Consider the following 20971-nt stretch of genomic DNA (forward strand, 5'->3'; position numbering starts at 1 on the left):
AAGCTCTCTTGCATTTGCCCTAGAGGCAGAAAACTTGCTACACAGTTGGTGGAGCTGATCAAGGGATAGAAAGAAGCTAGGCTATTCCTGATACAGTATTTGTTTCAGTGCTGAGTACCAAGGCAGGATACAAATGCTGTTCATACAGAGGTTGAGTCTGAGAAATTGTCTCACATTGAAATCTCATTAGAGGAGGGTTTAACACAAACAAACGATAACAAGGAATGAATTGTTTTCACCCAAGAGTTCTAAACCTTTTGGATATAAAAGTGATAAGCTGTTAATTGTGCTGTGAACCCTTAAATAAGTCTTAGAAATGGGTGTTGTTACACCTGTCTCTTATCAAGCTGTCAGAAGAGTGAAGCTCTTTCTGTGTATTAATGACCAGTTTAAAAAATGGAAACAATAAAATAGTAATAAACAATCCATTTTGCAGTTGAAGGGAGTTGTCAGGCTGATCCCTTTGAGATCTGGATTGTTCAGCATATTCATAAATGAAAAAGGAACTGAAAAGTGAGGTTATAATTTATGGTAATAAATTTCCAGGATAGTCTAGTCAAAAAGTAATTGTGAAGAATTATAGAGGTTTTCCAGTTCCTCTAAATTTCCCTGTGGCCTTCCTACTTTTTTGGTCTGTCAGTGGGACAAGAAAAAACATTGATTTTGGCTAGTCTGCAACTACACATGCACTGACTGGCCAAGTTCAATCAAGTCTGACATAAAAATGTAGAGTCCTGAAAAGTGACATGGCAATGATGCCTGGACAAGTGAAATTCAAATTACTGTAGGAAAGGTAGGGAGAACTCAGTTTATTCACCCTATCTGGCAACAGCCAGTTCACTAAACACGTATATGCTCATAGAGTGGTATGTCCAAAAGTTACTGAAGAGGGAGGACAGCTTAGACAACGCAGCTGCATAAGCCCTTTTTTCTTAGAAAAACAGACTAAAAATAACGTGGAGTATATGAACACAACAATGAATTCTATTTTAGGTGTTATCACTGAGGAAAGACATCTTGGATGGGTATTTCTTTTTGTTTCTTATTTTTAGTATCAATTCTATGTTTAACAGTAGTCAAAACATCAAACAGAGCATTAGGAAAGGAATTAAGAACAAAACAGAAAACATCATGCCACTGTAAATGCATGGTATGATCACATTTTGAATGTTGTATACAGTTATGGTCAGGCTGTGGAAAAAAAAAATAGGACAGTGTCCATGTAGGAAAAGAAAATTATTTTAAATAGAATAGAATTCTTCTGCTTGTCAAAGAGATAACTGGCAGAGGGTTGATAGGTGTCTGCAAAAGCAAGAAAGATTTCAAAAGGTAATTGAGGAAAGTTTAACCACTATTTCTAACTGTGCAAGGCAGTGAATTTAAAATAAAAAAGTAGAAGTACTTTTTCATATATTGCATGGTCACCTGGTACAGCCAGGTCACACTGCGTGCTTTCTTTTTTGTGCCGTAACTTAGAAAACAGCTGGTGGTAGGGTATTGAAACAGATTGGTGGTATCCCTGCTTTGTATATGAAGGATGTAAGAAGTAGGGTTCTTTCTACATGGTGCTAAAATTTGTAGGGGTCTTAGTGGCATTTTCGTAATGTGTTTTTGAAAGTTAACTTGTGTTTTTGAAAGGTTAACTTGAATTGTATCTCTTGGTCTTGCTCACCAGCAGCAAAGCTTTTGAGTCTGTGTGTAAATCTGACTAACCTGTGTTTCCCTTTTTCTGGAATTTCAGCGTAGGCACCTTTGGGACAAATTTTCCCCGGCTCATTGTCAATCAGTTTAAATGGCTTGACAGGCTTGTTGACAGCCAGGTGGGTACTGATGGCACTGTCACCTGCATGTTTTTCTAGTTAACTCCTGGAGCAGCTCTCAGGTGGGATAAGATCAATGTTGATGCTAATGAGAACTGATGTTAGCTTCATATTCACATCCTGAAGGAGAGATGGTAATTTACTCTTCTTCTTGCTTTCTTATAATTGCCTTCACTGACTTTTGAACATCCCCTTTTCGTTAATGTTTTGCCTCCCATGCTCTAAGTCTCCTTTCTTCATGAATTTGTATGTATCCGTATGTATCCATATGTATCCACAGGTGACCCCATTCTAAAACAGTTTGCTGGCAGGAAGTTACAATCTTCTCATGTAATTTTAACAAGAGATATCAGATACGTATAGGCATCTAGGGATTAATTCTCTGTTCCTGCTTTGGTTGTTCTTTTGCTGCTTTCCCTTCCTAAGTCAGTCAGTCTCTGTGGATTACTCTGTACTGGATGGTTGTTCTAAGGGTAGTCCTAGAATGAACTAAATTAAGAAGTCACACTAAACACTGGGAAGCTTGTTGTTGGGTTTTCCAGTTTCCTGTGCTTAGCAAGATGGTTGTATCCTACCTGTAAAATAGTGTTCCATAAAAGTCGATGGATGATTCACTGCTTCAACAGGACAATGAGTTAAGGGACGGTTGGTGTAAATCTAGGCAAATGACTTTCTGAAGGACCTTGTGTGCATGGTATTGTTGCTGTGCTAATGAACTGCTTGCTGGCAGTGAGACCCATGTGTTTTACAAGCATTTCTCTTGTATGCAGGATCTCGTTAAGAAGTTAATGCAGATGGTTGGTGTCTCTCCTGTACCAATTCAGCATGACATTATCACCAGTTTACCTGAGATCCTGGAGGATTCCCAGCAAACCGAGATTGCCAGAGAGCTCAGGTACAGCAGTCTCTTTTGTCTTTTTTTCCTTTTCCTTTTTTTTTTTTTTTTTTTTGTGCTGAACAGAAGAAGACATCATACATTAATGCAGATTTCCCCAGGACTTACTAAAGTAGTAGGAGAACAGTCCATTTGTGTTAACAGAAACATTCACGGACAGCCAGCACTGGCTTAGAACATTTCCTCTGTGCTGTATGCTCTTAAAGACAGCAGAGCAAAGGGTGACCTAATACCAATAGACATTCTCCCAGAGAAAACTCCTTTATACCAACTTTTATATCTGTCCTTTTTATAGTTGATTTACTTTACATAATCATTTTCTCAGTAGTCTTGTCCAGTCTATGTTTAATTAAACACATTAGTCTTTCTAATTCTTATCATTATGCAGATCACTTAAATTTTTGTCAGTGCTAATTATCTTTTCACACTGGTGAACCACACTGGTGGTTACTACTACTTCAGCCTACACCTACAGATGGTGCATCTTATTACTTGTAGCCTCTCAAAAGTAATTGTAGCTTTGTGTTTCCATTGTCAGTCTCACCTCCTAGAAAAAAAATCCATACACAATTCAGGTTTTTTTGCTGAACAAACTCCTCAGACATCTGTTTTCTCTACTTGTATCTTTGCAAAGCTGAGAATCTAAATAGCAAAAGCAAAGCATATTTATTTGCATGTTCTTGATGGCCTCTACTTACTTCTGACATGGAAAAGTAATTTTTTTTTGTGTAACAACTCTATTTACGCCCTCTAATTAATTTATTGGGAAGCAGATTAAAAAATAAAGTGTTGTTTCTTGTAAAAAGAAATGGCTTCTTGCTGGAAGCCAGGCCAGTTTATGTAGGAAGCATTGGTAATACTTGTCTAATTCTTAGTCTGTTCTGCTGGAGAAAGGATTACAAATTAAGTGAATTTAGTTGAGCTCAGTGTGCCTTTCATTATGTGTTTGTTGAGACATTAGACATATTCAATCCCTGACTTTATGGTAACCTTAATCAAATTTTGACTGTTGGTGGCACGTCAGTGGGACTGAACTGTGGCTGAGATGCTTAGCAATGCAGACCACCACCTTTCCTCTTTGAAGTAGATAGTGCAGAAGGATTTGAAGGCTTCATAGAGCATCTTTGCCAACAAACTTGTCTAAAATACACGTGTGAAGTATCAAAGGTATCAAAATTAAAAAAAAAAGTATGGCAGAAACATTACGATTAGCAACTCCTTCCATCTGATGTTCCAGTACATGGCCATCACGTGCTTAGCCAGTGCATGGATTCCCAGGAAAGGAAAATGAGGTGTAACAGGATCCAGATAAAGCTCCAGGTTCTTTCAACTGAGTGCCTGGGAGCAGAGCTGTTCAGGGGAGTATTCCCTGCTGACTCCTGTTGTCATATGGCTTTGGAGAGGAAACTGCAGAGGAACTAGCCAGAGACTGATCCAAGAGCTGCTGTGTGGATAGCTAAATGGCCCTTTCGAAGAGACTTTTAAAGGTCTCAGGAGTCTCTGTTGTAGGTTGTTTGTTGAAGCATCCTTCTCCCATTCCTCACTTTTTCCTCTCCTGAGCAAGCAGAGGTTTGATTCTATTCACAGCTTTGCCAAAATGGCCCTCTGAAATTTTTTTATTACTCATCTCCCTCACTCCCTACCTGCTTTCTAAAATCTGGGTCTTGGAGCCCCACAGGGCTTGTAAAGATCAGAGTCATTAATGTGAAGGCAGTGGAAGGCAGTTCCTAACTCAGCACTTTCTCCCTTTGGTCTAAGAAGCTACTGCAGTACCAGCTGCATCCTGAAGGATGTTTGTTCTAGCCTTGCGTGCTTTTCTGTCCAGAAACTTTAGGAATATTAACAGCAAAATCGGCTAGAAATTATCAGCCAAAGTGGTGTGTGTGGTTAAATTATATACCAGCAATCTCTGTAATTTTTCTATTCGCAGTGGACCCAGGACTTTCCAAATTTCAAATTCTTGCTTGAGGCTTGTACCAAGTTGTTGTCTCTTCTCCCTGTTATTACCAAAATAATATTGGAAATGGGTAGATTCTTCACATCTGCTTCATCAACAAAAATCACAATTCAGCGTATTCAGAGAGAAGTGATAATTTATGGAACAAGTTTTCCATAATGCTGGTGGCGTATGTTCTCTGTTGTAGAAATTTTTTGAATAAGCACAAAAACTACTGAAATCCTACAATTTACTAAAGACCCACTCATGGCTTTATTAAGAAGATTGTTTTCTTTTCCTCATGTGTCAGTTACTTACTAAAACAGGGCAGACGGCTAACAGTTCCAATCCTGGATGCCCTTTCTCGTCTGGATCTTGATGCAGGACTTCTGGCTGAGGTAAGAGAGTTTTTATTGAGTGGCCAAGCAGAACACAGCCCCTCCTTAGCAACATGAGAGCTAGAGCTATTCTAGTCATTCAAAGTATTTTGCTAAATCTGATTCCTTTAGGCCTACAGATGTCCTGAGCTAGCTGAAACTGTAAAGCAATTAGAGAAGTGAAAATTGTTTTCAGAAACATGCATGAGGGGCTTATTGAGGAGCAGAGAGAAGTTTTTTGGCTGTTACAGTATGCACTCAGAAGTTTCAAACATAGTTCTCTTAGCAAATGCAAAAGCACTTTTTTCTTCTGGAATGAATGTCCACTACCAGCTTAAACCCACTTATTGTCACCGTTTCGTGGTTGGTTTTTTTTTCCTTTTTCTTTTTTGAGGTACAGTGAGCAGACTAGACTACTGTATTCTTAAGTAAAGGCAGGCTGTTGTTTACATCATTGCATGGTCATAGTTCTTCTCTGCAGAATGTAGATAAAGTAGAAGAGCTCTTGTGCCTTGGACCTTCTGGGCATGCTAGATTGTTGCACTTCTTGCATTTGGCCTTTGTATGAGTAGAATAAAATTGGTTCATTTGAGTGTATTAAATACTCTTTTACATAGCTCCCAAAGGCTAGTGCTTTATAGCATACTACACCACTTCCATGTTTTTCCCTTCTGAAAGGCAGTTAAAAGATGATGCAGCTGAGCTCTTCTTGGCAGTGCCAGGTGATATAACAAGGGGCAGTGGTCGCAAATTCCAGCCTAGGAGGTTCAGGTTGGACATTAGGAAAAAAATTTTCACTAGAAAGGTCTGCAGGACTGATGCAAACTACCAGAGAGTTGGGGGATCTCCATCCCTGAAGATCTTCAGGACCCAGCTAGACAAAGCCAAGGCCAGTCTGATCTAGTATTGGCAGTATTCCTACTCTGAAAAGAAGGCTGGGCTAGAGACCTCCAAAGATCTCTTCTCACCAACATATCTATGTTTCTGTGAACCACAGTCTTACAGCTGACCTCTCTCCTCAGGTGCGTCAGTCTGCCATGACCATTGTGCCTTCTGTAAAACTGGAAGATTTGCCTGGAGTAGTCAAATTCATCCTCCATAACGTCAAGGCTGCAGATGCAGCAGAGGTGCAGTATTCACGCTGTACTAAAAACCAATAAGTGGTCTAATCTAATGTGTGTTTTGACAGAGGCCAGTTGCTTCAGGCACAGGGTTGTATGCTTTAATATTTCCAAATAAAATTTTTAGCACTGCCAAACAAAGTAGAAACTATGTGCCGTCTTTTGATGTGGATTCAGTTGTGCCTTCAGGCATGAGAACTGTAACATCCTCCTTTCTGCTGACTTACAGGTTTTTAATTTGTTCTTAGAGTTTTTATTTATTTTTTCAGTGTTAACATCTTAACTGAAAGTAGTCAAATTATACTGAGTTAAGTTCTTAGACTAAAAAACTGTGGTTAGGTGGCAACTTTAAGCCCTTGAATTTTGTCTAAAAATTTTAATCCTACAACCCTTTTAAGAGGTTTAAATTCCAGAAGTGTTGAAAAGACCTAGGATTGCAATTTGGTAATTCTGTTTTTGTTTTCTCCACTGAGATCTGTTCTAAATCATGTTTTGAAAACATTCCCACTAGGGTGGTTCAGCTTTTGGAGGACTGTTTTCAGTTCCAGATTTAAGCCTCCTCTGTTTTTGGAGTTGCTTTATCTAAATAAAACATATTCAGAATATTTTTTAAATGAGCCAGATGTGTTTTGGAGTCCAGCCTTGCTGAACTATTGAAGATGCTTTTTTTCCACGCTCTAAAGAAACCCCAACTTAATCCAGATGTGGGATGTGATCTGCCCACATATTTCGGGGAGACCGCTGTGAAAACTAGAACAATCCAATCTGTGCTGATCCACTAGTATATGACAAAAGTCAAATTGGTAAACTTGCATGCTGCAAGAGTCTTGTGGCTGCCATATCTCTTGCTCTGCTGCTAGATAGAATAAAAGTAGCTCACAGCAGCTTACAGTGGATATAGGTGGGAATTTCATGGAATAACTCTTAAGAAATCCTCTTCATGACATGATGGTGATGAAAAAAGTGCTTGCTAATTCACTTTTAAAGTAAAAATTATTGAGCACAGTTAAATGCTTATGAGTCTTTACAAATACATTAGTTCCTGATCTGTAACTCTAGGGTTATTCTGTGGGGTTGTATTTTCTTTTCCTCAACTTATTTTTCTTCCTTCCTCATAAGTCATAGTAATTTGTACAGGGATTTGTATTCTACAGGTGATTTCTGATCTTCGTAAGAGCTTGGATCTGTCATCATGCATTCTGCCCCTGCAGATCCTTGGTTCCCAGAAGAAGCTTAAAAGCCAAGTCCAGGCCAGGTACTCAAGCATACTTACATGAATCTTAAAGGGTAAGATGGGATGAGAGGACTCCAGCTTTTCTCTGACTGGTCTCTCTGGCACACCTAGTTACATACTTGAACCTAATTTATCCCCGTTCACCACTGGTTATGACACCTTTATTCCTTCCTGCTTGGTGCTAATACAACACATTTGTTAGTCCTTGTCCAGCTAGTTTCCCCATTCATGTGGTTCCTTTTGAGCCAGCTGCATCTGTGTTTGCATAGGGTTATACAAGTCCATTTGCAATAATTTTGCTGCCAGCTCATCTCTTTACTTTCCCTCCAGTACATCATTGGTTGGTGCTGCTACCTTTGCTCTCGGCCTCTTCTGAAACTCTCTTCTGAAACTCCCTGTCCTTGCCAAAGCATTCCTTATAGAGAAGTGTTGCTTTAAGTAACTGCTGTGACTTGTTCCTTTTACTGCAGTATTCACAATAACAGTCTCCTCCTTTTTGATTGTTTCCAGTTCTTCCATGAGCCAAGTAACCACCAGCCAGAATTGTGTGAAGCTACTTTTTGATGTAATCAAATTAGCTGTGAGATTTCAGAAAGATGTCTCTGAAGCTTGGGTTAAGGTCAGATGCACTCTTAGTCTTTTTTTACCTTATGTAGTCGGATCCCTAGGTTGAGCCTGAGCCTTTCTTGTAATCAAATATGATATCAAAAGACAAGTGTTACCCATTTGTTTCACTGATACAAATTTCATTCTGTGTTCCAAGTTAGCTCTGCTTTTTCAGGAGTCTGCTTTCTTCCCCAGTTATGTATTTCAAAGTGCTTTCAAGACAGCTTCTGGGCAGTATTAACTCTACCCTACAGACCCCAAAATTTTAAGTGCGGGATAAACCTGAGTCTACAAGTTTAGGAGAGAATTTTTCTGAAAAAAATCTCAGTTTTTCTATCTGCAAGAGAGCAACAATGTTGAGACTGAGCTTTGTGAAGTTTTTAAGATCCTTGAAAATGAATGTTGGCTGGCATTGTGTTAAATTTCATTTTAAATTGCATTTCAGTGTAAATCAGAAGACTGCATCATGTTCTTAGCCTTTTATTACTCAGTACCTTAGTTCCACTGTTCAAGCCTGATATTGAGAATGTCCTTGTTCAAGCTGAATGTTCATGCTCTTTTTTTTTGGTGCTGGATTCTTTACTATTGGGCAAGACTTGGTTTTCTGTTTTGGGTAGATGTTCTGTTGTGCTGGAGAGAAGTATGTGAACAATATTTCTCTTGGTCTGCCTTTTTCGATTTGTCTTCAGTGCCTCATTTTTGCTGTTTAGCCCTCATGGTTTGAAATGTAGTATTGTACTCTAGTGTAACAGTTTTCATGTTTTTTTGCTCTTAGGCTATTGAGAACAACATGTCTGTATCTGACCATAAGGTAATACTTCTGACTCTGTACTTGTCTCTGGGAGTGTCCCCTTCTAGTGGTGTTTGCAAGGTTTTTTTCCGTGGTTGCAAATGGAGAGAATTTTATAGTTGGAGCAGAAACTGCCAGTGATGTTGCAAAGGTGGTTCTAAGGGTATTTGGGTTATTTCTAGTAGAACAGCCATCCATTTATTTTGGTAACTCTTAATTCATCCCTTCTAAAGCCCAAGGGACAGAGTTATCCTGTTTTGATTCTGTCTTGTTGACTACTGAGGTTTTCTGCAGTTGTGACTATCAGAGAGGTGGCTTTTTGAGCTCTTGTTTTTCTTAGTTTTAATTTCAAAGTGTGTAGTTGTCTAGTCTGTTTAATGTCATTTCAGCATAATGATTGGTGGTTATTTCCTCTGGAAAGGTTCTGGATCTGATAGTTTTGCTCCTAATCCATTCTACAAATACCAAGAACAGGAAGCAAACGGAGAAAGTATTGAGGAGTAAAATTCGACTTGGCTGCGTGCCAGAACAGCTGATGCAGAATGCCTTCCAAAATCATTCACTGGTCAGTGCTGATTCTGCTTCAGGACTCCCTCTTCTCTTTTATCCCTCAAAGATCTTGTCAGAAGATCGTTTAGCCCTTTATATACACCTACTGCTGTAGTTACTCTTTTTGGTAATTGATCAGTCTCCAAAAAGGCATATCGTCTGTTGTAACTGTCCTGTGGTTTTCTAGAGATGAGCTCTCCTTGGAACTGGATGGGCTTCTTATTTTGATGCAAAAACTCTTGACCTTGATGTGCTCCAGTCCAGGATCCATCCTTTGTGTTCCTGACATGCTGCTGTGTCCCACAGTATTTTTAGAAGTTCATATGTTTGTTTACAATTTTTCAAGTACAATGTTTTCTAGGTCTAGATGTGTATGTATATTGGGTGTATGTTTGTGTAGTACTATGAGAAAACTGAAAGGATCAATGAAGAAGGACAGACAGTGCTGTTAGTCAGGAGGTGGGTGGCAGATGAGAAACACTGAGTTATGAATTTAAAGTGGCATAATTAAACTACATTAATGCTTTAATTAGGTACTCTTATTCTGAATAAAAGTGGCTTTAATTCAGTTTTAGTTTAGTTCTCTTCTAGAATAAGTTAAGATGAAGTAAATTAGGTCACTTTACATCTGAATAAGAGCTTGTTCAAAGGAGCTCTGTGTGACAAAGCTCACTTTAAAAGTTAACTTAGATTTTTCTTAGTATTTTGATGTAATGGAACCCTTGTATTAAAATAAGGCCAAGAGCCTGTCTGCCCTGGGGATTTTATTTAGTAGTGCATTGTTGTAAAGTGACTTCCCTGGTGTCACCATAAGTGATATGCTATTGTGAGCTCTGCAGCATTTCAGATTGGGTTCTTAATCAATCTGTAAATTCTTTGTGTGGACAAGGTTAGAGGAAACCCATTCTGGTGTGCCGTATCTGCTCTTGTTGCCCATTTCTGCTAGAGAGGACAGTAAGCGAATTCAGGAAAACACCTACTAAACTAGAGAAGCACTTTCAGGATGAGATGTAGCACATTCTTTCCATCAGAGCTGGGAGTATTGAAAACAAGCAGCAGTAATCCTTCCTCTTTCATGTTTGTATTTCAGGTCATCAAAGATTTCTTTCCTTCAATCCTAGCACTTGCTCAGATATTCCTGCACTCTACACACCCAGCCATGGTTTCCTTTGGCAGCTGCATGTACAAACAAGCATTTGCAGCCTTTGACTCTTACTGTCAGCAGGTATGGTAGGATGGATGGCATCTGTTTTTATTTGTGTTTATTTTTAATTTATTTGCATTTTATCCTAGAACGTATGTCATGATCCTTGAGGCAGGAGGAAGCTTTTGGAGAGCTGTAGAGAAGTCCAAGCAGAAGTTGGGGAAGAATCACAGCAAGGCTCTGGTAGCTAGCAGCTCAAGCACAGAGACTGCTGAGAGAAGCAGGGAGCAAACAGGCAGGCCTCAGAGGTGGCGGAAAGAAAAATACTTAAGGTGCAGTGGGGACCGTGCTGGGTTTGTTGTAATTCAGAAAGCAATCAAGGTGTCTGAGATCTAGCTTGGAAGCCTGGACTAGCCCACAGGGTCGCAGTGAGCAGAGATTTGTTCATAAATTCTTCTCATTTCTGTTGTCTTACCTAGTCACTTTGAGACTCCCCTATTTAAAAAAGCCATTATTATAGTTCATATTGAAACTTTTTTTCATTTTCCTTGGAGAAGTTGTTGTGATGAAAAATGTTGAGACAGATCCCTCTTAGAACTCTGACCAACTGGCAGTCCTTCCGCATACTCTTTGAAATAATCACAGACCAAACTGTTCTGAGTTCCCATAGACAGGCTGACATCAGAAAACTTGGGGATTGAAGACAACTGTACACAGGCTTCAGAATGTATTTTTACTTTTTTTGGGGCATGGTATGATTACAATTAAGACTTTTTCCAACATTGCATCTGTACTACTTGCTATAGCAAACTTAAACAAAAACCAGCTGAGAAAAACCTGAGACATGAAAGAACACTGTCATCAGTACATCTGCAACAAGCTAGTGAGTCTAGTAATAATACTATATCGGGAACTGCAAAAGAGAATGGCTGTATTAGCAATACTGCCAGTCTTTAATGAGTGACATAGGAAGACTCAGTGCCACAGAGAGTGGATGGGAGTGGATAGCGATCCCTGTCCAGAAGTTAGCTGAAGTGAGACCGTAAAAGATTTGTGAAACAAAAATGTCAGTTTTGAACTGCTGTTGGTGAAGAGAGTTGAGACATTGGAACTGCTGTAGTTAGAGCAGTGATCCTGGGTAAGGTGCAGCATTCTACATGCCTAAGAAAGCAAGATGGATTTTTATCATCTTATGTGTTAGTCACAGTAATGGTAGCAAAGAGCAGAAGTTGCAGGAGCATCAGCAAGCAGGCAGGAAAAATTGATAAAGAGAAACTTCATGGAAGCAGCCAGTTTTGAAAAGGAAACAAAATATAGACTCAAGGGGAAAGCCAGTATTGTAGATATTAGGACTTAGCGTGCTGTGAACTGAGAAGGGAGTTAGAATAACATGGTTCAATTTTGGTATGATTATCTGTACCCGATCCATTTATTTTATATAAGCAAAACAGGGCAGACCTCTTTCTCTTGATATTTCACTATGGGTTTTTTTGTTTTTTTGTTTTTCCTCAGGAAGTTGTGAGTGCTTTGGTGACTCATATATGCAGTGGAAATGAGGCAGAAGTGGATATTTCTCTGGATGTGCTCACTGATTTGGTGATTCTGCATCCATCCCTGCTGATGCGGTATGCCACTTTTGTGAAGGTAATGTATCTTTTCTGGGGGCGGGCTGCATTTCAGGACCCTTGTACTACTTCGTCCCAGATCCAGAACAGATCAGCACTTTCTAGAAACAGAGTGAATGGAGCAACCACTGTGAAGCAAACTGTCCTGAAAAATGAAGTGATCAGAAGGAAAAAGTGTCTGCTATGAAAGGGTGTGCTGCAAGATAGGACTGTGATTTTTGAGAGGGAGAATTGAAATAGAAAAAGAGAAAAGTTACCCTTCCCTGTAATTGGAAAATGCTTAAATCACAGATATGGAATGAAACCTATGATAGAAGGAAAATGATTTTTAGGTTTGTCTTTATTAATATCAGCTATTTCAAATACTCAACAAAAACCTGTCTCCCTTGTGGACCGCCCTGCTGCCTCCTCTGCCATGTTGAAAGATTGACAGTACTTTTGAATCATAAAACAAAGCTCATGGTGGGGACAGGAAAGGATTCGTGCCCTAAAACTGAAAAGAAGGCAGCACCCAATGGGGAAAAAATATTGGGTTTTTGGCTCATAAGAATGCCCAAGTAGGGTCTGGCCTGACAAACAATTTGTTTCCAAAAATAGTAAAAAGTGGAGGTGTAAGGGAGAGCAAAACAGCAAGGCAAGGACATAGTGATACTTTCCTTGAATACTCTCCCATCTGTGATGATTTGTAGTTTAAGGACATCCTGTATTTAAGAGCCCTTGATGAGTATGAGTCCATGTATTCCCCACTACCCCATTGACTCTGGGCTTTTTCTGAGCCCATTTGGTGGCAGGGGATTATGCAGTTTAAGTATGCACTGTGTGAAAGCTGCATGCTTTTTGCATGTTTGGATGGTTGATTGTTAAATTTAAATTGCTTGATTAACATATGCTAAAAAGACATTCAAGTCTGCCATAAGAAATCACATGCAATCTGTCGAACATTCAATCTGTAGGGTAAGGGAGAAATGGGACTCGTCTGCCTCCAGACAGAGGGAGGATGAAGTAAGGACTGAGATTTGAAAGCAGTTCTTGAAAGAGGCAGCCCTCAAACTCTTGCTCTTAATTGAATGCGTTGTCGAAAGTGTGGTGGGGGAGCACTTGCTCTCAGCAGTCCACTGAGATCATCTGATCTTCCTCCTGACCTTGTTTGCACGTTCTTGTGCTGGCTGATCATCTATTGGTCACGGTTTCTATGGGCCAAACTTTGATGCATTAGCAAAGCTTTTATGTGAAAGACATTAATCAATGCTTTGGCAAGACCTAAAGATCAGGCTGTGTACCATGTTTGACGTGCATCTTGGAGGTGGTTGAGACACTTGAGCCAGTTACCTGCAAAAAGATCTGTAGAGCCGCAGATGCCTGGCTTACACAGGGCTGGAGCATCTTCAGCAGAGAGAGAATATGCATATTTTAGCAAGAATCATCTTCCCAGACTGCCATTTTTTAATCTTAAAATGGTGAATTTTCTTGGGGGTAGCAAAAGGAGTTATCTAATCCTGCTGTCATCCTTGTCAAACTCAACGCCTCATTCCAAACTGTTCTTAAGGTTTGACTAGTAGTAGGAGAAAAATAATGTTAGCAAAATACCAGCCTGGTGGCAGGAAAACTAGCATTGTTCTGGGAAACAATGGAACTGTTTTCTCTGACACACTGGACAAATGGTTAAAGGCTTGGCCATTACAGGGCTTGTAATGGAAATATTAGCAAAATAAGTCATGTTCATTTTGTCAAATACTTTGAACCCTGGGACCAAATCTGTGAGAGAAGCTAATCAGCTGTCAATAGAGGGATTGGAGCACTCCCAAAATGCTTGTGGTAGCCTGTGTATTCTTCTCATTCAGCCTCTGAAACAATGAGCTGCTGTAATTGAGGCCAGAGCAATAATTTTGCATGTATGTTTATTTAATTGAATGTAGCTTTTTCTTGCATGTACAAAAAAGGTAAAGTTAATTGGCTTCTCTGTGATTTACAATTGGTATATTGTTGGGAATCTGGGAAGGACTTCTTGAAGTATTTAAGCTAGTTTGTGGTTTCTCTCTTATAGACCATTTTAGACTCTACACAAAAACTGAATCCGTGCCAGATCCGGAAACTTTTCTACATTCTCAGCATGCTAGCATTCAGCCAGAGGCAAGAAGGAAGCTATATTCAGGTGAGCAGAGGCACAGGAGGAAGGAGTATAGGCTGTGTGTGATCAGATAAAAGTCTTTGAGATTTTTTGTTGTTGTTGGTTTTTTTCACAGTGAAAATGTCTGGGTTTAAAATCTTCCTACTAGTTGTGGGTATGCTTGTACACACTTGCTTGAGACCACAAAGGAAAAATTTTCAGTATCTTGGAGACAGTGCTCTTGTTTCTCCTCTCTTCCTGCTTAGTCTGTGGCACGTAAAACACGGCATGCCTGTAGCCATTTCAGGTCTTCTCACTTCTCACTCTCTGCTGCCCAAGTTTTTCAGCTGTGTGGCAGGTTTAGCTCCTGGCTGAACTGCTCTCCTCTTTGACTTTGCCCCAAGTCTTTCTTTCCTATGTGTGACTTGTGATAGTTGCCTTGGCAATACACAAGGTGGAGAAGTGTCCTGCTCATCGCTTGCTTGAGTTGTGGAAAGAATGGGCAAGAGTGTAAGCTCTAGAATTTATTCTGAGCTGAGAGTTTGTGACTGTGGAGATCCAGGGATGGCAGTTTAACTCTGTCCTTGGTGGTACCAAAGACTCTAGGGCTAGGTCTCCAAAGAAATCAGTATCCTGGAAACTGTCTTCCTCTTTGCCTTCTCTTAACAGTGCTTCTAAACCAATGTCTCTTAGATGCCAGAATCACTCCAGACAGGTGAGGCATTTGTCCTAGCACTGCACATGTCATTCCAGAGGCATCTTGCCTAGCAGAGGTCAAGAAAAGATGGCATAACCATCCTTTTCTCTGCTACCAGTTTGATCACCTGTCTTGTTGGCACTGGTTGTGTAGCGTATCTCAAACTTCCATCTCCTCTGCCTCAAGACCACTGTCTGGTTAGAGCTAATGCTAACTCCTTTTCAGGGAGGCCTGGATCCCTGAGTATCTTTTTACAGACCAGCCTCCTCCTTTGCCAGACTGTTCAGACAGTTGTCGGGCCAGATATTCTGGGACCTACTGATAGGGACAGCTAATAAGCATCAGTGTAGCCAAGGCAATTTTGATTCCATGACATGTTTCAATGGCCTGTGAGATCTTTGTCACTTCTATGAAGCTGCTTCTGAGTTCACTCACATGCTCTCTTGCAGTCTGAGAATGCTCCTCCTCATGACAGGGTTGCTGAATTGTTCTCCTCTTCAGAAGATCCCCGCTCTTCTTCAGCAATCACTGCTTAAGCTAGCCACAAGACTGTTGCTATTTGGCTAAATTAAGCAGCTTTTCTTTTTAGTCCCTTCATTGGTCCATCCCTTTCTAGTACTTTGAAATCAATTACTTTTACATCTCTGGAAAGTGAACTTTCTCTTGACTTTGTTCAGGGCCCACTTGGCGGCCCTCTCCCATGACTCTCTAGTTAGCTAAGGTTTCTGCCTTTTCTTGCCTCCAATTTGTAAATTTAAGGGATCGAGCAGAACAGGTCAGAGATGCTATTCTGGACCATCTTGGTGGCTGCTCTATTTGAGCCTCTGGTTACCTGTTCTCTCCTCATTTCTCCAAGATGGAGGCTTTCTTGATTATCTTTCATCTGTTAGCAGTGTGGGTGCACTGTGGATGTCTGTGGCTAATCTGCCACACACTTCTGTGCTTGTCTTCAGTCTTTTCAGAAAGTATCAGACTTCTCCACATCCAGAAGAGCAGTCTCCCAGCTTTCTGGAAGCATCACACTTCTAGGGCTGAGTATGCTTCATACCATCAGTGTCAGGAGACCTCTTAGTCTATCATTAGTGGTCCAGACTTTCAGAAGTCTCCAAAGCTGTTTGTGTCCATTTTGGGAAAGTGCAATTGATTAGCCACTTTGGCACAACTGTTACATGTAGAGCATACTGCACTGAGACCTGCCATGGGCTTGCAGAGCTGCTTCAGAGAAGCTTTTACAATTGTGCAGTCATGTTTACTCACACCCAAAAGACAAGGGAGGCAGCCATGAGGAGTGTTTTGATCCCAGGTATCTGGTGTGCGGCTATCTAGAGCTCTCTTTGGACTTTCACCAAAACCTGCTCCATCCCTGAGCCTCCTGGAGCTGACAGTGTTTCACAAGGCAGCTCTGGAGCTGCTATTTGTGTGTGAAGGGCCCCAAGACCATGCACCAATTTTTTTATATTCCTCATTGATGAAATCTGGACCAACTACACACTCTGTGTATTAATTAGGGCAAAGTCAAAGCAAGCCATTTTTAATACTGTTTGCAGCTTTATCTAGAGTTGTGAGCAGTATTTTCATGATAAAGGGCATCACTGAATTTGCTTTTATTGGGATTACAGCTTTATAAACAATCTTACAACCTTTGGAGATGACATTAAGTGAAGATGCTGATAGCACTGTGACTGATGCTCCTAAGTGCCTGTGTGATGACAGTCCGTGTCTTTCTCTTTAGGATGACATGCACATGGTGATCAGGAAATGGCTCTCCAGCACTGTTCCTAACCATAAACAAATGGGGATTATTGGTGCTGTTGCCATGATAGGCAGCATGGCATTAAAAAGGTGAGAGAGAATGTAGAAAAACTGAATTTAATATTCTTTAAGGCCATGCTTGGTGAGGGGGGCATTGCCATCTAGCTTAGGCAGATCTTAGTCAAATCCAATAATTTAAAAGTCTATTCTGAAAATTGCAGTGTTTTGTGTTGCAGCTTGTTTAATACTGCTCTCCTGCTGCTAATTTTGAAGGCATCCTGAATTTCTCGTTAATGCTTATTCGTGGATGTCTTGACTGGCACCAGCAGTGCCAGTCAGTTCTATTACTATACCAGTAAGTTCTGTTCTTTAGAAAAAGATCTGGACACTATGATGCACTGACTGCAAATCAGTTTCTGACACTTAGGCTCTATAGCCTAATGTGCTCCATGTTTGAATACAGGGAAATCTAAAACAGAAGTGAGAAGAAAGATTGTTACTGCTGTGCTGGGCATTAGCATGACAATTTCTGAAGTATTCGGTAAATTATTGACAAGCAATGTTGATAAACCAGGCAAGCTGTGACAATGATTAAAGCACTTGGAACATAAAGATTCGACCGGTGTTGGGAAACCTTGCTTAGCTCACTCATTTTGCACTTCTTTATAAAACGCTTTTGCTTTTTATTACACGGAGAGAAAAGCCCATCTTAGCTCCAGCTCCACTCAGTGGACTTCCTGATAACTGCTCCCATAGCACTGACAGCAGATTTGCTAATTCAGAGGCAGCAGTTTAAGTCTCAGATTTCAAGAGGAGGTTTAGAAAATCCTAAAATGTAGACTACAGGCAAAAAAAAAAAGTGCCTCAAGACACCTTCAGTGGCAGGTAATTTGCTGGATAAAATGCACACAGATAATCCCAGCTGGTGGATCATGTTCTGTGCTTCAGGAAAAAGGAGAAAATCCTCCTGGAAACTGTCTATTTGGTCTGTAGAGAAATTCCTTCCCAACTCCCAAGTCTGATCCAAGCACGTGGGGAAAATTTGCCTGCTGGCACTTGAGAAGGATCTTTGCAGCACATTGGATCTTGGTGTACTTTACTCAGCATTCTCTCTGATTTCTTAGAAACAGATTGGAGGAGACAGGCTCAAAAGCAAAATTATAAGAGGAAAAACTACCCTTCTGAACCCTGCAAGTAAGCAGCAGGAATTTGATTAGTTGTCCAAATGTACACCTGCAGGTATTAGAAACAGACTGAGGGTAAGGTGAGGCACTATGACCTTTGGAGGAGGTGATGACTAGAGGACTAAGGTTTCCATAGGTTCCAACAGGTTAGAAAAAACATATCCTTGAAAACAAACCTTGTCCTGAAGGTGCTAAACAACAGCAAGTGTTTCCTTAATAATGTTTCAAAGTGCATCTTTTTCATGTGTAATTCTTCAATTTCTGGAGAGGGAACCCTGTCTGTGTGTAAGTGGGTTTTGCCCTAAGTGTTACAAAGCAAAAACAGGATTATCAATTGCTTTCAGAAATGAAGGAGATGGTTCACTGGAGAGATCAGAGCTGAACAGCGAGAATGACGGGCAGGTGAGTGCCAATAATGAGTAATGCTGCAGGCAGTGTGGGAGAAAGGGGGGATATGGAGATTTGGCTGGAGGCACAGCCTTGGCAAAGAAATATAGGTCTGTTGGGAGTTATATCTAGTGGGCCTAGGATTGTTGCATGTTGCTGCAGAGCCAAGAATCTGAAAAATGGCTTTAGAGAAACAAGGGTCTATGTTTAGATAGCACTCACTGGTTTTGCCAGCCCAGGACAAGCAGTAGTGCAAACATCTAGTGAAAGTCTCCTGTCCAGACTTCATTTCAAACATAAATGAGAGAAACAGGGCAATTTGGCTTAAGCGAAAGACAACTTCTGCCTTTCCCTGAGCTTGGCAGCAGTGCGTCTCAGGTCATCCAGAGAAACCACTTTCACTGTACAGGATTGGCCTAGCCAGCTTTTTCCTTAATTCTGTTAGAACCATCTTCTAGGGCTGGTACCCTATTTAATGGTGGCTCTGGGTAGACTCCTGTGTATTATTCCATGGTGGATCATGGCCAGGTTCTTAAAAGGCCCATATTCTTTGTTAAAACTGGGTCTCTGTAAGACTGACACCATGGGCTGTTACCCCATAGCTGAAGCTCTTGGACATCCTCAGGGTAAATTAATGTAACAAGGGCAGGTAATCAAGGTAAAAGCTTCAGGGTATCCATAAACTGTACCCATTTGCATAGGCTGCTCTTTCTCTTTCAGCTTTCTACCTTGTTGGACCTTGTGGGCTTCTGTTGTGAGCAAACACCAGAGGCCTTGGCTTTGTACTATGATGAACTCGCCAACTTGATTGAGAAGCAGAGGGGGAATTTGGACCTGCAGCTCCTGGTACGGTTAGAGTGGTTTGAACCTAATCACTTAAATGAATTCTTCAGAAACATGCAGTTTTTCAGGTGTTAGTAGGATGGGGTCAATCTGAGGATTTCACTCCAGTCTGAGAACTTTTTCTTTGTTATAGGCATGTCTAAGATTCCTGTAAGAGACTGATTAGATACAAAATCCACTTTCAGCTCTCTTTTTTTGGATTCTGACAGATTTGCTCCTTTCCCACTGTGCTTTAATGGCTTCATTTATATGAGCTTTTACATGACAGCAGGAAGGAGGGGAGCCTTTTAAAGGAAATTAAATGACATTTCAGAGTATGCAGTTGAGGTTCATAGATAAAACTTGAAAGAACTTTCAGCTTGGTATTGAAATTGGCTTCCTGTTAGACAGTTAAGGCTATCTGATGTCTAAGCACTTGGAGGAGCCACAGTGAGGAATTATGGCAATAGGAAGAAATTTGCGGAGGCCGCTGGGCACCTCTTCCTTCTTGCTAGGAGCTCTTTTGCATGTGTGCTGTGCCTGCCAGAAGGGTAGAAAGTCATCCTGGGGCCTAGGAGAGCATGAGAATTGTTGTAGAATTGATCTCTCTTGGTGGCATCAGGCTTTGTGGTGGCACAGCACCATTTACACCTGCTGGTTACAGAGAGGAGGAAGTATATTTTAGTATGAGGGAAGGTGACTAGGGAGTTGTGAAATGCTGACAGTCACTCGAAGTAGCTCCATACCTGAGGTTAGAAATGCCAGTCTCCTGAAATGTAGCTGGTGTAGACCTTTTTTGGTCTTTTCATAATTTGTTTGTCCAGACTTTGTCACACCTATTAATTTACTTCTTCCTTAATTGTTGCTAACAGTGAAGTGTGTGAAGTATGTGGGACACGTTAGGTGAAACAAAACTTTGCCAGCACTTTATAGCTCTTCACCCTGATGATCAGTTCTTAGGACAGAGAACTTTCCATAGCTGCTTTCCTCTTCCAGGTGGCTGCTCTGCCTCTCTGTCACATTGGGGAGCTCATAGGCAAGCCCACCTCCGAAAAGCAGGGAGAATATTGGTTGTGCATACTTGGTAATGTTTCCTAGTTTTGTCTCTAAAGGTCAGGCCCTGGTTCTCCTTGCAGGTTGTGGGCTTCGCTCCTGTGACTGTTCCGGGCACTTTCTTGGCCTTATCTTCTGCATTTTCCAGTTCTGCTGTTGCAGCTTTCTTCACTGAGCCCCTTTGCTGAGCAGGTTTTTTCCTCTCTTAATAGGACCACTTTGGGAAGAGTTTGGTGGAGAACTTTCCCAGTGACTTTGTGGTGGATCTCAACCCCACAGTGGATGGGTATGCTAAACGCAGGCTCAGTATTAATAATGTTTCTGTTGTCGAGAACTGTGTTTGTCAACATGATGATCCCCTCAACTAATTTTTGTTTTCTTTCCCTGCAGTATGTTCTTGTTCCCATTGAAGTCTTTGTATAATCTGGATGAAGATGAAAGTCAGGGAGCAATTGCTATTAACCTATTACCGTTGGTGTCGCAGAGTGAGCTTGGCAGGGTCAATGATGGAGTGAGTAACCCAAGTAAAAGGTACTTTGACACTTACACTTTGTAATTGTTTCATAGTTAAAGAAATTGTGTTTTCATTTGGTGCAACGTGTTGTGCACAACCCTGCCTGCCAAAATGCCTGATTAGGACCTGGGTGGAGAAGTTGTTTCCTGTGTTCTTGTCCTTTTTCTGTTGTTAGACCTATCTGGACATGTCTAGAGATATAAGGATGTGACTGGGAACTGGCAGTCTGTTCTGTCTCAGGCTGTCTAGGTGATCTTGAGTAAATAATGTTGGGTCTCAGCCTTGTGTTCCAACTGTCAAATGAGACAAATGTTTCCTATCTGTCAAATAGCTCTTTCTTCTAGTGTTAGTGAAATAC

At 40.8% G+C, this 20971-nt stretch overlaps 1 protein-coding gene across 2 annotated transcripts in view; it reads left to right on the forward strand.

The window, feature by feature from the left end:
- The window catches only part of FANCD2 (FA complementation group D2), a 58112-nt gene that overhangs the window by 8360 nt on the left and 28781 nt on the right, over positions 1-20971 (forward strand). For both annotated transcript variants that reach the window (XM_067303693.1, XM_067303694.1), the window contains exons 9-24: positions 1742-1820; positions 2591-2715; positions 4962-5049; positions 6051-6155; positions 7304-7404; positions 7894-8002; positions 8765-8800; positions 9201-9344; positions 10419-10553; positions 11985-12116; positions 14142-14249; positions 16634-16743; positions 18182-18239; positions 18945-19070; positions 20312-20385; positions 20490-20630. In XM_067303693.1, coding sequence (XP_067159794.1) covers positions 1742-1820; positions 2591-2715; positions 4962-5049; positions 6051-6155; positions 7304-7404; positions 7894-8002; positions 8765-8800; positions 9201-9344; positions 10419-10553; positions 11985-12116; positions 14142-14249; positions 16634-16743; positions 18182-18239; positions 18945-19070; positions 20312-20385; positions 20490-20630 — 1671 coding nt within the window. The remainder of the gene's footprint in view (positions 1-1741; positions 1821-2590; positions 2716-4961; positions 5050-6050; positions 6156-7303; positions 7405-7893; positions 8003-8764; positions 8801-9200; positions 9345-10418; positions 10554-11984; positions 12117-14141; positions 14250-16633; positions 16744-18181; positions 18240-18944; positions 19071-20311; positions 20386-20489; positions 20631-20971) is intronic.

Source organism: Apteryx mantelli, chromosome 12 (assembly GCF_036417845.1).
Source record: "Apteryx mantelli isolate bAptMan1 chromosome 12, bAptMan1.hap1, whole genome shotgun sequence".
NCBI classification, from domain to species: domain Eukaryota; kingdom Metazoa; phylum Chordata; class Aves; order Apterygiformes; family Apterygidae; genus Apteryx; species Apteryx mantelli.